We start from the raw sequence: 15655 nt of genomic DNA on the forward strand, positions 1-15655 counted from the left end.
GCATCGCCCTAGGCCATGCCTGCCTGTCACGCAGAGCAGAGCTCAGCGCTGCCCCTCCGCTCCCTGTGAGAGCTGCAGCCGCCATCAGGCCTCCCCTCAGCTGCTCTGCTCTGGCCTGAGCACACCAGGGGCCTCAGCTGTTCCTCACACACCTTGCCATCTATACCCTTCCTCATCTTCATAGTGGCCATCTTCTGGACACTCTCTGATAGTTTTACATACTTTACACCCTATTGTGTCAATTCTATCCTTACCAACAGGAATGGCATGCGTTCTGCACCTTCTGCCCCAGATCTCAGCCTGATGCTGCCCATGAAATTTGCCTGTTTTTCCTGGGTGCAGCTTCCCCTGCTTTGACGTGTTGGCAGAGGAGTATGCCAAGGAGAACAATGTAGTGATCAGACTCTCTCTGCCAGGGATATTTGTGATGCTGGTTTGGTTCTGGATAGTCTTGCATGGTTCTTTAGGCAGTTGTGATTATCCAAACATCATCCGCCTCTCTGCTTTCTCCCAGCTTTCCATTCATATTGGTTGATTAGTTTGAATTTAAGCCAGTTCACATAGAGTTCAGTTTCCATGTGTCTGGCCCCCTGACCCTTCAACTTTTCCTTTCATCCTCTGTTGCATACTTTTGGCAGACAGCCGTTTTGTGGAAGATGTGTGTTCCTCCCACAAGCTGTGGGGCCCAGAAGGAACAGGGAAAGAACTCCGGGAGCAGAGGTCTGTCCAGGAACCAGCCCATTTAGTGAGCCCCCTCCTTGCATTCTGCCCTGCCTCAGCTCACAATGCTGCTGTGACAAAAGGGTGGGAAGGTTGCTCTTAGTTTGGCCATCTCAAGGCTGCTACCTCCAACTGTTTTGCCTCTTAGATGAGAGCTGTCGGGAAGACACATGAGTGAATGGCTATATATATTAGGAAATCAGGCCTTCTCCAGCTCTGCTACTGGTTTGGTACATAGGATTGCTCTGCCTCTAAAGCACACTCTGGCTCCCAACAGGCTCTTACCATGAAGAATCAGCTTCTTCTGACTCACAGAATGGATCTTATCTTTATGATTTTATTTTACGTCTGAGATCAGCTAAAGTTGTACCTGCCTGCTGTGCTGTGTAAATTTACAAATCTGGCCAGAAGCGGTAAATTCAGCAACAGCAAAGAATAGAGGGCCCCGGGTCTTAGCAAAGAGTTATAGTCCCAGCACAGTGTTCTCCTTTCATTTGCTGGATGAAAAGGCAGGTCTGAGGGAGCTGTGAAAATCAACTACCTACTGAGTGGGTCAGAAAGTCTCCCTTGATCAGTGATGTGAGTGCCCTGGTGTTAAAAACTAAACTAAGCATTCATATCCTGGGAGCCTATTTGAAAAACTGGGCAGTGACTGTCATGAGGTAGAAATACCAGTGCTTTTGGAGTACTAAACTTCTTTCTAATTCCAGTAGAGATCCAAAAGCTATGGGGAGGTTGTACAGTACATTTGGGAACCTGCAGCAATTCAAATCATTTTAGAACTGCCTGAACAGCAAATAATAGAGATAAATACTGTCATTTCAGTGTTTTATTCTATATTCTTAATTTGCATTTATACATGCAGATTAAACATCTCTGTCTATCAGCAGTATCTTTTGTCATCTTTTAATTTTTTTTTTATTTTTTGGATGTGTATAATCACTGTCTATGAGATTCATGCATAATGGTAATTAGCTTCTACACCACAGTAATCCATTATTTCTCAGGTATAGCACTGACAGCTCAGAGGCAGTTCACCCTATGTCATTTGAATTAGGTCATCTTGTGATCACAGAATCACAGAATTGCAGGGATTGGAAGGGACCTCTAGGGATCATGGAGTCCAACCCCCTGCCAAAGCAGCTCCCTAGCCCAGGTTGCACAGGTAGGCGTCCAGGCGGGTCCTGAACGTCTCCAGAGAAGGAAACTCCACCACCTCTCTGTGCAGCTGTGCCACTGCTCCGTCACTGCACTGTGAAGAAGTCCCCACACACATTTGTGTGGAACTTCTTATGCATCAGTTTGTGATCATTTCCCCTCATCCTCTCACCACACACTGCTGAGAAGAGTCCAGTCTCATCCTTTGCCTCCCACACCTTAGATATTTATAGATGTGGATCTCCCCTCTGAATCTTCCTTTTTCAAGGCTGAACACACTCAGGTCTCTCAGCCTCTTCTCATAAGGGAAGTGTTCCACGCCCTTTATCATCTTTGTAGCCCTCTACTGGACTCTTTCCAGGACTTTGTGGTCTTTTTTGTACCGGGGAGCCCAGAACTGGACACAGTACTCCAGGTGAGGCCTCACCAGGGCAGAGTAGAGGGGGAGGATCACCTCCCTTGACCTGCTGGCCATGCTCTTTTTAATGCACCCCAGGATCCCATTGGCCTTCTTGGCCTCCAGGGCACACTGCTGGCTCATGGCCAGCCTGTTATGCACCAGAACACCCAGGTCCCTCTTCTCAGAGTTCCTCTCCAGCAGGTCATTCCCCAACCTAGTGTATGCATTTTTTCCTCCCTAGGCATCAAGCCTCTACACTTGCTCTTGTTAAACCTCATCTGGTTCCTTTCTGCCCAACTCTTCATCCTGTCCAGGTCTTGCTGAATGGCAACACAGCCTTCTGACGTGCATATTGTGCAAACTGAAATAAGATGTATTTGAAAAAGCACACTAGGTTTTATCTGTACTCTTTTATAAAACCAGCTCGAGTGAAAATAATTTCTAACATTAAAATATTTTTCAGCTTAAATTCCTACTGAAAATACAGTCAACAGTATAGAAGTAATATCAAGTGCCTAAAATTCAGAGAGGCTGATCAGAGCATAGGTTTTTAGTTTTAATTTTTTTTTTTTGGTGCAAGATCATGTCCTCAAATTAAAAAAAAAAAAAGAGTCTGAAATAGCCATAGGCATGTAGAAACTAGGAGTTCAGCTTCACAGAATCACAATAAATGAACGAAAAACATCTATTTATCACTTTGAAGAAGATGAGATGCAATGGAAAACAATGAATGAAATTCCATTAGAATGTGGGAGAGAGCAAAATCCTGAATTTCTTCTTCCAGTTTTCAGCCATTAGAAAGCCATTTCAAAGCAACAACAAGTAGGTGGGACTTCCTTTGAGAGCCAAATACCATGTTTTTTAGTTGGTGAGTAAAACTTTTGGGTAGGATTTTTCGGATTTAATATATCTACTTTAACAGCTACTTCTCTGACATAACTGAAGTTTATGTTAGTCAGTATACTTAACTCATGGAAGATATTGCCTTGCCTTTTATGTCATCATTCTGCAATATTTCAAATCTGACCATTAAACAATGCATCAAAATACTCCAGCCAAAGGGCACAACTTCCTCTGTTTAATGCCTGGTACGTTTCTCAGTTCCTAAATACAATGAGTTAACATCGTATCGTCAGTACCTTCGATGAATTTTGCCTTTTTATTTGTTCCTTTCACCTGCGTCCTTACCTGCTCCATCCATCCAAGGCCGCACAACCGCAGAGGCGGCCGGAGCGCCGTTTCAGCACCCTGGACAGCTCCACAAGGCGCGGCGGGGAGCGGCGATGCTGCTCGGTGCTGCCGGCTCCGGTGGGCCGGGAAAGGAAGCATCTCCCCCTCCAGCAGCCCATCTTTCTCCCATCTACACTCTTGTTTCAGCCCCCTCCTGCTAGTTGACTGCTGGGAGAATGGAAGCTACTTTTTATGTTTGAGTTTCTAGTGAAAATCAGGGTATGACCATCACACCAAGGCTGTGCCCCTTTAACGTGTGAGAGACATTTTCCATGCAGGGAAACACTTCTCCAAGTCACTGAAACACTTTCTAAATATCACTGAGAAAAGTGCAGTCTGACCTATTCACCTACACATTGTTATCTCATGGAGGCAAATTGCAGCAACTTTCTATCAACATTAATCTCCATTTTAAAATACATTCGTGCTCATTGAGCTGGCTGGGGGCTGTGACCTTTTGAGCACTGAATGAAGTGTAGTTTTTGTTACTTGCTTTGGTGGCACAAGAGATGGTATCTTTTTCCAAGCAAGGACAGCTTTATTTCTTGTCTCGTTTGACCAATTCTTCAAAACTCTGGCAGCATAGTTTGATACTGGTAGCTTCACATCCCTCAGCAGTGTAGCATAGTGCTCAACTGTATCTTGTCATATATCAGGCAGGCTTCAAGAAAACTTCATGGAAATCTTTGCTAACATTCAAGACCATTTATATGTGTGTGTGTGTATATATATAATTATTTTATTTTATTTTTGCATGAAGAAGATTTTATTGCTCTCTCCTTTGCTGTTACATTATGTGTATTCAAAGACTGTTGCATTTCTTAACAATTTTCTTCTGTTTGGCGTGGTCCCATCCTCGGTGAGGTTTCCACTGCCCTGTGCTGAGCTGTTGTTGGCTGCTCCTGGCCTGATCTTCCTTGGCTGGAGTGGTGGGAAGAGCCCTGGCTTCCAGACCCTACCCTCCTTAATCTGGCCTTAAGCACCTCCAGGGATGATTCACAACCTCTCTGGGCAATCCATTCCAGCACCTCACCCACTCTTAGTAAAAAATACCCCAACATCTAATCTAAACTTCCCCTCCTTTAGTTTAAAGCCTTTCCTCCTTGACCTATCACTATTTAACTTTGAAAATATTGATTTCCCTTTTGTTTGTAAACTCTCTTTAAATACTGGAAGGCTGCAATGATGTTTCCCTGCAACATTTTCTTTTCCAGGCTGAACAAGTACAGTTCCTGCAGCCAGTTCCATGGTGCTCTGATGATAGGTAAACTAGGGGCAATAAATCTTTAAAATGCCTTCTCAGTGTTTATAGTCTGTGACTTAACATTCCTGTGGAGCCAGCAAGTCTATCCTCATATTTAACAGCTCTTGATAGTAATATTTTTCCTTCCACAGATTTGTCTAAACATTTAAAAACATATCTGTACTGTTTTCTTTCAGAACATGTTGAACTTGAGTTTTACAGTTCAGTCTTGCTCACTGGAGTGACTTTCTTTATTTTATATTAATTTGAGGGACTGAGCAAGTGTGAACAGCTGGTCCACACGGCCTTATTTGTTACTGTTCTTTTTCTTTCATCAGTCATCTTTGTTTCCAAGCAAAGATCTCATCTGCTTCTTTTGTTCTCACACTGAAGTTGTCACAATGGTTTTTATTGTTATTATTTCTCCTCTCTGCAGTTTTTCTAACACTGAGCATGGAGCCAATGCAATAAGGGAGCTCTCTGCAGTTATTCCTTGGTCCTTCCTGTATTCCAGTATTTGCCGTGCTCATTACTGTGTGTGTCAAAGGCATTTTCTCCTTGTGTGGCCTACTTCACATTTGTCAATCATGAATGCTATCTACCATTTTGCTACTTATCATTTGGCAATGAGACAACACTAAAACTCTTTTAGATGACATTTGTGCCACCAGCAAATTTTGCAATCTCGTATTTATCTCCTCCTCCTGTAAATGTGCTAACCAGTACAGTCTCTCCTGGACCTCCCTGCGCTAGGCAATTTCATGGTTCATTCCCACTTTCTTTCTGCCTTGCAGCCAGTTAAAGGGAGACCTTCTCCTATCTCAGGAAAGTTTAGGTTTTCTTAAGTGTATCAATCAGTTCACTTTTACTGACATGTTCACTGATCTTTCAGAGCTGTAATAGATACAGAAGGTACAGTTTCCCTCTGGAGAAACCTTGCTCATTTTTTTTCACTCGTATACCTATGAATTCTATACATTCTCTGTGGGAGGCTTTTTTTTTTTTTTCTTGTTTGGTTGCTTGGTCAATATGGAAATGAAACTTCCTGGTCTGTAAATCCCCAGCTCTCCTCTGCAGTCCTCCTAAAAACTGATATTGCAATTATCACCTTCTGTTCCTCTGGTACCAGTCTCACACAAGCAATAAATTACACTCCACATAAACTAGACAGGCAATTTCATATCTGAGTTCCTCAAAAATCACTGGTTGAACATCATCTGCTCCTTGTGATATATAACTATTCATTCTATTGACTTCTGGCTCTTCAGCTGAGACCAGTTCTCCAACTCATCATCTGCAGATAAGTTCTATTGTGGAAACCCTCCTGAGCCTTTCCACAGTGAGCACTGCTGCAGATAATTAATATACCTTTCCTGTAGTAAACCTATATTCTCGGAGCACTCCTGTTCTGTATCTGCTATTTGCAGACCCTGCAGTCTCTGTGGCAGCTTTTCTGTTTCTGGTGTCTTTTATTATTAGCTTTTAATGCAGCTGTCCTGTTGTTACTCAGCATCTTTTCCTTGCCCTCCTTATGATTCTGTATTTAATTTCTCTGATTTCTTTTTGAACAGCAGTATTTTATTAGTAATTATTTCCTGATAGTTTTTTTTTTTTCATTTTTCAGATTTTGCCTCTACATTCTCACAAGAACATTTCACTCATGGACTGTGGTCATTATCACATTGTCATGTTTCAAAAGCAGCATTATTATTCTGGTCTTGTGTGCTGTTCATGACTGTGATGTTTGACTGCATAAGAAATGATAACTTCTTTTAAAAACGAGCTTAAATTAGAGCCCAGCATGACATTTGCACACTTTGTGGAGGGGATCAGTAACCAAATCTCTCCATGACTTTGCATCTAGAAGATGAGCAGTATAGCTTTGAGGCTTGCTTTTTATGCAGACAAGTTTTCCCTAAGCCTGTAGGGGAGTCTTTGGTATTTTCTGTGTTCAGCTGAGTACAGCCTCAACAGAGAAAGACTGTAAAGGGTATGACTGCTACACAACAGGTTCCTGCTTTCTGTTCTCATGGAAAATTTTACTTAGCCTCATCATGACATAAAGTTGACTATGTCTTATTGAATAGTTTCAGTTTAATCTTTATGTTGGTCCACAGGTGAAAGTACAGCCAGGTTGTTTAGTGGGGAAATATTGGTGGTAGGTGGACGGTTGGACTGGATGATCTTGGAAGTCTTTTCCAACCTTGGTGATTCTATGACTCAGTGATTTGGCTAACAATGGCTGCCAAAGCCAAATTATTATCACTCATCACCCTCACCCACCCATTGCAGCAAAGAGCTGGCAGAGTATTGGTGCAATACAGACAGCACATCAACACAAACTGACTGTCAACAAATGTCACCATTCATTCTGCCTAAGTTTATACTTCCTTACACTCCCTCACCAAAAAGCCAAGTGCAAGCAGAGATTAGCATTAGCTGATAAGAACAATGGAGTCTGCTTGAAAATACTGTCATCTCTCTTTAGAAGCTGACAGCTGAACTGTTAAGCTAAGAGGTCAGAGTTGATTGGCTCAAGCAGCAGCTGTATACAGCCCTGGGAAGGATGCCAAAGGCTTTTCCAGCTCTGCCTTGTGAGAGGTAAGCCCTCACAAGGGGGAGGCTAGCTCAGCTGTGTAGGTGAAGAATGATTTAGGAGCCCTAGCGATGGAATCCCAAAGCGTGATCAACTGTCAGTCTTCTTGATCCTTCCTAGCTTGCTGCACCAGTAAAATATAGATAATTACTGTGCAAAGTTCTTGAATTGCAAAGGTGCCTATTGCCTTTGGGACACTGCCAAATGCAGTTGTATAAATAGAACAGTGCTGGACTTGCTATGTAGCAAGGAAGTTATTTATGCATTATATTTTCTTGGTTTGGTCCAGAGAAAATTTCTATGTGTACAAAGGAATGTCATCTTGGCATAGCTAGAATCTTCTTTTTGCCTTTCTTTCTCCATCCCTTGTTTTCTGTCACATTCTAAGCACACCAACACACACATACTGTGAAAACTTTTTATGAAAACTTAGTTTTGAGTGAATGTACAGGCTAAAAATGTTAGTAAGAAAATAATTGTTTGCAGTCAGCCCACTTAGAAACGCAGTACCTGTGGTTCCTCAGTGTCAATTATTTTTTTCCATCCTCTCCTCTCTCTCGTTGCAGGGCAGAGGTGATGAGTGCTTCATGAGAGTTGCTGGTTATCTCTTCCAGGATACACATTCCCTGATTTGGAGTCTGGGCAACTAAAGGGGAAAGTGGGCATGAACCACACAGTCTACAGCAGCCTAGTTTAGAAGCAAAATGAACACCACTGCTTTTCAAACATGGCATTGCTTGAAACTGGCAGTCTTTACCACTAGATTCATAGCGTAGAATCATAGAATGTCCTGGGTTGAAAAGGACCACAAAGACCATCTAGTTTCAACCCCCCTGCTATGGGCAGGGTCACCAACCACTAGAGCAGGCTGCCCAGAGCCACATCCAGCCTTGCCTTGAATGCCTCCAGGGATGGGGCATCCACAGCCTCTCTGGGCAACGTGTTCCAATGCATCAGCACCCACTGAGAGAATGGGGTAAGTCTTACTCTTCAAGGATGGGGAAAGTCTTAAATTCTGGGTAATAAAATTCCTCTTTACAGCCTTTACAGTACAGGTAGCAGTGTGTGATGTACTCTAGAGTCACAGAGTTGTGTTAGAATCACAAAAAGGAATGCATGTGGTTTCACTGACAGAGAACTGCCAAACTTGTGATTTTTTTTCTGGAATTTCAATTTTCCTTAACAAAAACACCATTCGAGAAGAAAGAGAAGAGAAGAGAAGAAAAGAGGAGAGGAGAGGAGAGGAGAGGAGAGGAGAGGAGAGGAGAGGAGAGGAGAGGAGAGGAGAGGAGAGGAGAGGAGAGGAGAGGAGAGGAGAGGAGAGGAGAGGAGAGGAGAGGAGAGGAGAGGAGAGGAGAGGAGAGGAGAGGAGAGGAGAGGAGAGGAGAGGAGAGGAGAGGAGAGAAGAGAAGAGAAGAGAAGAGAAGAGAAGAGAAGACAAAGAAAAGAAAAAAAGAACAGGACAGAAAACTGTTTTGACTGAAGTCATTTTTGATAGAAGCATTTTCATAAATCCTATTGTGAACAAAAGATTTTAAAACTTGGTGTCTAATGTATGGTTCTTGGGTTGCTACCCAGGCTCCCAAACCAGCAGTCTGATTTTTCCCAAGATCATACTGCACATCCTGTGTCTCTGATTTCTGCAGAGTGAAGTGCTATGTCCTTAGCAATTCTGTATTACCATATTTGGTTTTGAATCAAATTTCTGCAGTCCAAACATCTAAAAAATGATGGTTGAGATCTAGTCCAAAGCCCAGTAAAATGAATGGAAATGCCACTACTGAACTTCTGGTTCTTGATGAGGTTAATCAGTTTGTACATAGATACCAGAATTAAAAGGTGCCTTGTTCAGTTTCAAGAGCAGGTACAGATTTGCTTAAATTTGTTAGTTTCAGCAATGCCTTCTGACAAAGGTGGGGTAAGAGGGTGAGTACAGCGTCACTTTCTCAGTCCTCTCCAGGAGAAGGTACTGAGCTGAGTTCGTGCCTATGCACTCTATATCAATCATAGAACAGGTCAAATTCTTCTATCTATGTATACACGTTATATATAAACCCCAAAAGCTTGCAGATGTAAATGAGAACTTGCACAATAAGTACATTAGGTGGTGCGTAATTATAAATTGTGTGTAGCCATAAAGAAGAGAAGGAAGTCTGTAACTTAAAACAGTTATGGGTTTATTAAAATGATTTGTAGTATATAAGTGTATGTATGTAAATAATTTATGTATGAGAAGATGTGAAGTAATGATACAAAACTGGGAGGGGTGGCTGACATGCCAAATGGGTATCCTGTCATGCACAGGGATTTGGACTAGTTTGAGAAATGGGCTGCCAGGAACCGCATGGAGATCAATACAGGGAAATGCCAAGTCCTGTGGAGGAATAACCCCATGCATGAGGACAAGCTGGGGCCACCCAGCTGGAAGGCAGCTCTGCAGGGAAGGCTCTGGAGGACACCAGGCTGACCATGAGCCAGCAGTGAACCCTTGCACCTGGAGTGCTGCTCCCAGTGCTGCATTTCCCAGTACAAGTACTCCATACTGGAGAGAGTGCAGCAGAAGGGACCATGAAGGCAATCAGGGCTTGGAGTAGCTGCTGTGGAAGAACAGGCTGAGAGAGTTGGGCCAGCTCAACCTGGAGATGAGACAGCTCAGGAGTATCCAATCATTGTCTATTCAATTTGCTCCAAAAGTAACACCTCCTGTTTATTTCAACGGAAGCTACAACAGATACAAAGAGCACAATAGCACTGCTTGATGATGTCAGTGGGTGCCAATTTTTCTGCATGAAGGAATTCAATGACACTTCTTGCTTCGTACTTCCATGTCAGACTGCCCCTCTGCTATTGCATCTGAGCATAAGAGAATACCTTCTCACTAGTGGGGTGGACAGACGCTGGAATAGGTTGCTCAGAGTGCACCTTGTAAGAACAATTTAAATGTATGTTTTGCCTAAAAGAATTATACCAATAAACTAAGGGCAAATCACCACTAGCACAGAATTGCTCTGATGTTCTCAATCTCCCTTATTCTTCAAAGGACTTGTGAGAAAAATCATTAAACACAGAGAATCACCACTCTTCGAGGACACCTTTGGCCAGCAGAAAGATACCAGAGAGGGTTTGAGACTCCAAAATCTACATCAGGGTCCTCAAACAGGGGAATTTGCCTGTATGTGTAAATTTATAGGATGAGAAGAAATGGCCTCAAATTATGCCAGGGGAGGGGCAGGTTGGATATTAGGAAAAACTTCTCCAAAAAAGCACTGCATTGGCACAGGCTGCCTACGGAGGTGGTGGAATCACCATCCCTGAGGGGGATTCAAGAACCATGAAATGTGGTCTTCAGGGACATGGTTTAGTGGACATGGTGGTGGGGGGTGAACTGTTAGACTGCATGATCTCAGTGATCTTTTCTGACCTTAATGATTCTATGACTCTGTGATTTGGATGATGTTCTTTGTCGCTCATGTGTCTATGGACCAGTGCAGTTATGTCACAACAGGTCGTCTAGTTTTGTTGGCTGAATTGACTTTTTCTGTCAGTTTTAGGACAATAACGTAACTTAATGTAGGCAAATAATCCAACATATTATTCAAAATCTGCTAAGAATTACTAGTGCCTGAAAAGAAAATGACTTGCACAGCATCCACATTCTAACGAGTTCAATTACCCTTACTCATGCTGAAGACAGACGCCTCCAGAAAAGGCTGATGGCTAAAAGTTATGGGTGCCCCATACTCTGACTTTCTTCCTACCTGAAAACTACCAGAGCCACCTAGAGCTGTGGCAGTCCCCACCACTGCTGTCTCAGCCAGGAAACCCATACCTCCATTTTTTCATGTCTAGCTTGTGACAAGACCAAATGTGAGCTGATTTGCTCACAACATCACTCTCTTCGGGAAATGCTCTCATGTTCTGGCACTGGCTTAAAAGCCTCAGCCCTCCCACGTGGTAGCAAGGTCCCTGGTGAGAGCTGTGATGTGTGGGAGAACCCGAGGATCTATTTTTAATCCACAGGAAGGGTCTGACAATGCTGGCTGGAGACTCAGTGTTCAGCAGGGGCAAGGAGTCACAGCTTATGAAAGATGAGAGTCTTTCATGCTGAATTATCAAGTATTCACCATATTTAAAAATAGATCTTTCCATGTCCTTTGCCTGCCACTCCTGCATGCCATAGCCTGTGAACACAAACAGACGGTGTAAATTAGTTAAATTACAGCAGTATGGGGCAAGGTGGTTTGCAGAGACAGACTTCAAAATCATTTCTGTATTTCAGTTTTCTCACTGTTTCCTGGGAGGAGGTTGCCTCATCCTTAGCCATAACCAGGAACAAACAACAGTTGATTTTTCTCATTGCACCAGCAACAAAGTTTCTTGGAGGAGTGGGTAGACGCCGGGTTAGACAAAAAATAAAATAAAATAGGACAATGGGGCAGTTCCCAGTTGTTGCTAAGCACCAGACACATTTAACAAAGTGCTATCACACACTACTTTTTCTGTTTCCTTAAGGCTACTGCAGCAGTTACAGCTCTACCTAAAAACCCCAGGGAGCTGACTTCAGTAGCTCTAAACACAGCCTCATAGTTTTTTCCCAGCTCACACAGGCTCCTGCAAAGCTAAGAGATCTGTGCCAGCAGCATGGCACCTCTACAGCTGCCCTCTTGTGGAAAACTGTGCTTTTTAGAACAGAATAGAGTAGATTAGAGTAGAGTAGAGTAGAGTAGAGTAGAGTAGAGTAGAGTAGAGTAGAGTAGAGTAGAGTAGTCCAGATGGAAAAGACTTAAAAAGTTCATAGAATCATAGAATGGCCTAAATTGGAAGAGACCTTAAATACCAACTAGTTCCACTCCCTTGCAGTGCAGCATCAGGTCCTCTGTACAGGCACAGCCCCAACAAGCACAGCTCGGTCCTAAATGGGACTCTGGGAATCCTCATCCAAAATCCAGCTTCAGAAAATGCAATTATCTATGAGATAGAGGTTCTCTTGGAAGTTCACCTCCACATCACAGGTAGCATAAGTCACACAGGACATAAAAATTGCTGGAATCGGCTCATCCTGTATGGCTGAGCATCAGCTAACCTGCAGGATCACAATTGTTACTATACAGCAATTTTTGATAAAAAGTGCAAATAAAAATCCAGGTGAGAGAGGCAAACAAAACACCAGAGCTGTGTGATGCACCATGCTGCAGCTATCAGTGGGTCTTCCAGGGAACAGCAGTCAGACAAGCTACAAAAAACAGTTTTACATGTTCTTTATTGAGGTGAAACAAGATCAAGCGAAAGCAAGGGTTTCACATTTCTTTCTGCTAAGCAAGTCTGTACCCTTTATGCTGGCTAACGGACAGCCCCACTGCATGCTGCAGGGGTTATACCCTACTCTGACACCAAAGAAGAGGGCGCATGGGCAGAGGGGCACAGGACTTACAGCCACATAGGACATTTTCCAAGAATCTTGCATTTTACAGCTGGATCAGTGCAGAATAAAATAATTACACCATCACAGACCCATTACAAACATGAACACAGGCAACAGAGGCTAGAGAGTAAAAAAAATCACGGCATCTCGAATAGATCAAAAGCTCATAACAGAGATGTGCAGTGGTGTTGGTGTCTGCCCAGAGAGACCCAGACCAGCTCCGAGAGTTTGTGACTGTCCTTTACTCCTGATAGGACTTCACCAGAAGCCACATTAGCAGCACCGTGATGAGGACAATCATGAAGTTGAGGAAAAGTTCTTGTGTGGATCGCTCCATTCTGGGGGACTTTTGGGGTAAGCAGAGGTCAGCGAGCAGAACAAGTGGAAGCCAGCAGGGGCTTAGCAGGGGAGTGTCCTTGAGCTCTGACTTCAGGTCACAGGCTCTTGTAAGGAAAAAGGAAAATACATGAAGAACAGATACATGAAGGCAAGTCCTTAAGAGCTGTCTAAATCAGCATGAATAAATGTTGGGGTTTGTGCCTAGAAGATAGTTAGCACCAAGGTGCTACAAAGCACCGGCCATCTCGAGCAGCTTATCGCCTCCTGGGACTGCCAACATTTGACAAGAAACCTTCTCAGTGTCACCCCGAAGCATTTCTCCCAAGGGGGAGCAGTCCCTGGAATTTTGCTCTGCTTTGTGCAAACATTTCAAATAAGTAACACCCGAACCCATGTGTTATTTCAAGTTGATGTACACTATAAATATACTTCTGTTCAGCATTCTCTAAACTCCTACGTTTGTTTGCCTATCTCATATTTTAAAGAAAAGCTAATAAATCTCTGGAATTTGTTAAAGCTAATAAAGCTAATAAATCTCTTGGGTTTTTATCTCGGACACTTATCCAACATTCCTAAAATAATCTTTGCTGTAAATGAAATTATGCGCAGAAATACTACAGCTGGAAAAAAAAAAAAAAAGAATTTCAACTTCTTCTGTAAAAGTTAGAAGAGAAAGCGGTGAATTATTGATGGCACCACTACAAGTGCAAGGAGGACTTAAGGTTAGACATTTTCATTTCTGAAGAACTTCATAAATATTGCGAGTTAATCCTGAGGATGAAATAGGATTTTCACAAGCAACTTCTGACTTCCCTGCACTTTCAAACCTCTCCAGGTCTCTAGCAATCCATTCAGGTTATATTCAAAAGTTCTTTTGTTGGTTATTGGTTGTTTTTTTACTTTATCACAGCAAGTTATGAATTTTTCTTGTTCTTAAGTTCATACAGAGAAATGAAGATGCTTTATGAGGAATGTCATGCACAAATTCTATCTGCATGCCATGTAAATAAAATAAAACCTTTATACAAATGAGGCATAAGCTCTAGACAAACAAAGAATTTCAGCATGCAAAAATCTTCGAAGAGAAGAGAAGCTAGATTGGGCTGTCATACCTACAGTGCAAACAGGAGAAGCCTTGGGACCATACCAGAACGAAGGCAGAGGGTTTAAATAGAAACTGCTTGAGTTTGCAGATTAAATATTAAAAGTCTACTGCATGCAGTTAACAAATTCCTCCATTCCCAAACAGATCTGCCAGCCTCACGTACCCCTGGGCAAGAGAAAATCTGACCTAATAAGTAAGCCAAGTTGTTTTGTTGGTTTTTTTACCTTATGAAGGTAAATGGATCCCAGCAGTTCTCCCTCTGGGGCTTTGTGGCACTGCAGATACAATTTCCCTCTCGGCTTCTGCCTATCTCTCACTCAGTCTGGTGCCCTGTCCCACTGTGGGAACTGAAGTAGTCTGAGGGAGGAGAGCAACAAGTGCATTGGCAGCTCAGGTGCTGACATCACCCCCAAAATATTTTAAAAGGGCTAAGCAGGGCTGCAGGGCTTGGTTGAGGCTGCTTAAGCTGTGGGGTCTACGAGCTGGTTTACTCACTTCAACTCTCCTTACATCGTGCTGTGGTGGGAGCAGGGCTGCAGGCTGCCCTTGGGAGGCAATGGGATTTTAAAGGGCATTTCTCATGGCCCCTGGGGGTCTTCTCACCCAGCATGGAGGAAAGGCAAGGAAGAGCCAAGTGCAGGAGCTCATGCGCTGATTTCAGCAGCTCTGATGATCATTTCAAACTGCTGCACAGTTAACTTCTTCAGTACAGCATGGCTGTTGGTCTGCTGCTTACAAATCTATGCAATTCTTACAGTCTTATGTTCGTATGTGTTTAAAAGAAAGAGAAGAGGAGCAAAATATTTTTTGTGTTTAACCACAGCCTAACAAATTCAAGGAGCATTTTCTGAGTAGAAAACTCTGAGTCAAAGAGGTTTGGAAAGAACCACCCTTTGCACTGAAGAGTCCCCGACCACCTGTGTGCTATTCCCTCTGCGATTTTCCACATTGCTATCAACGCTCCAATGCCACCGCATGCACAGAAGTGTTTCTGTGGTCCTGAGGTGTTTTCTCCCAGAAAACGCTCTGCTCTGCAGCCTAAGTAGCTTAACCCTAACCTTAATTTTGCCCACGGCACAGCTAGAAACTGTTATAGACATGAACGAAAGGAAATGGCAGGAAATGGTCATTTGTTTCCTTTAAAGCAATGCGTCTCAGCAGGGCAGGCTAGGCCAAGCTGGGAGCTGACTTTGTGCTGCCAAAGATCCCCCCTTGGGAAAAAGCTCCCACTTGGAGCTTTTGCTTGAGTATCTCCATAGAGGGACCAACATCTGATGCCATAGGGGGTCCCAGCCATGCCAAAGTGTGCAAAGCTGGCTGCAGATCTGGCCCCCACCCTCCCTGCCAGCACCCAGCACGCAGGATGGAGGTTATCTGCTGATCCCCATGCCTTCAGAACATTCACACTCAGGCGTATTGGAGTAGGCTGTGACACCCCCTCC

At 43.4% G+C, this 15655-nt stretch overlaps 1 protein-coding gene across 1 annotated transcript; it reads right to left on the reverse strand.

Moving 5' to 3' along the window:
• Window positions 1-12588: 12588 nt before the first annotated feature.
• SLN (sarcolipin) lies at window positions 12589-14520 on the reverse strand. Its single transcript, XM_065730348.1, has 2 exons — window positions 14438-14520; window positions 12589-13212 (listed from the first exon to the last, which is right to left on the reverse strand). The coding sequence occupies exon 2, from the start codon at window positions 13104-13106 to the stop codon at window positions 13011-13013; it is 96 nt and encodes a 31-aa protein (XP_065586420.1). The 5' UTR covers window positions 13107-13212; window positions 14438-14520; the 3' UTR covers window positions 12589-13010.
• Between the last annotated feature and the right edge of the window lie 1135 nt (window positions 14521-15655).

This window comes from Cyrtonyx montezumae, unplaced genomic scaffold (genome assembly GCF_038088225.1).
Source record: "Cyrtonyx montezumae isolate F1298 unplaced genomic scaffold, pur_monq_1.0 scaffold_12, whole genome shotgun sequence".
NCBI classification, from domain to species: domain Eukaryota; kingdom Metazoa; phylum Chordata; class Aves; order Galliformes; family Odontophoridae; genus Cyrtonyx; species Cyrtonyx montezumae.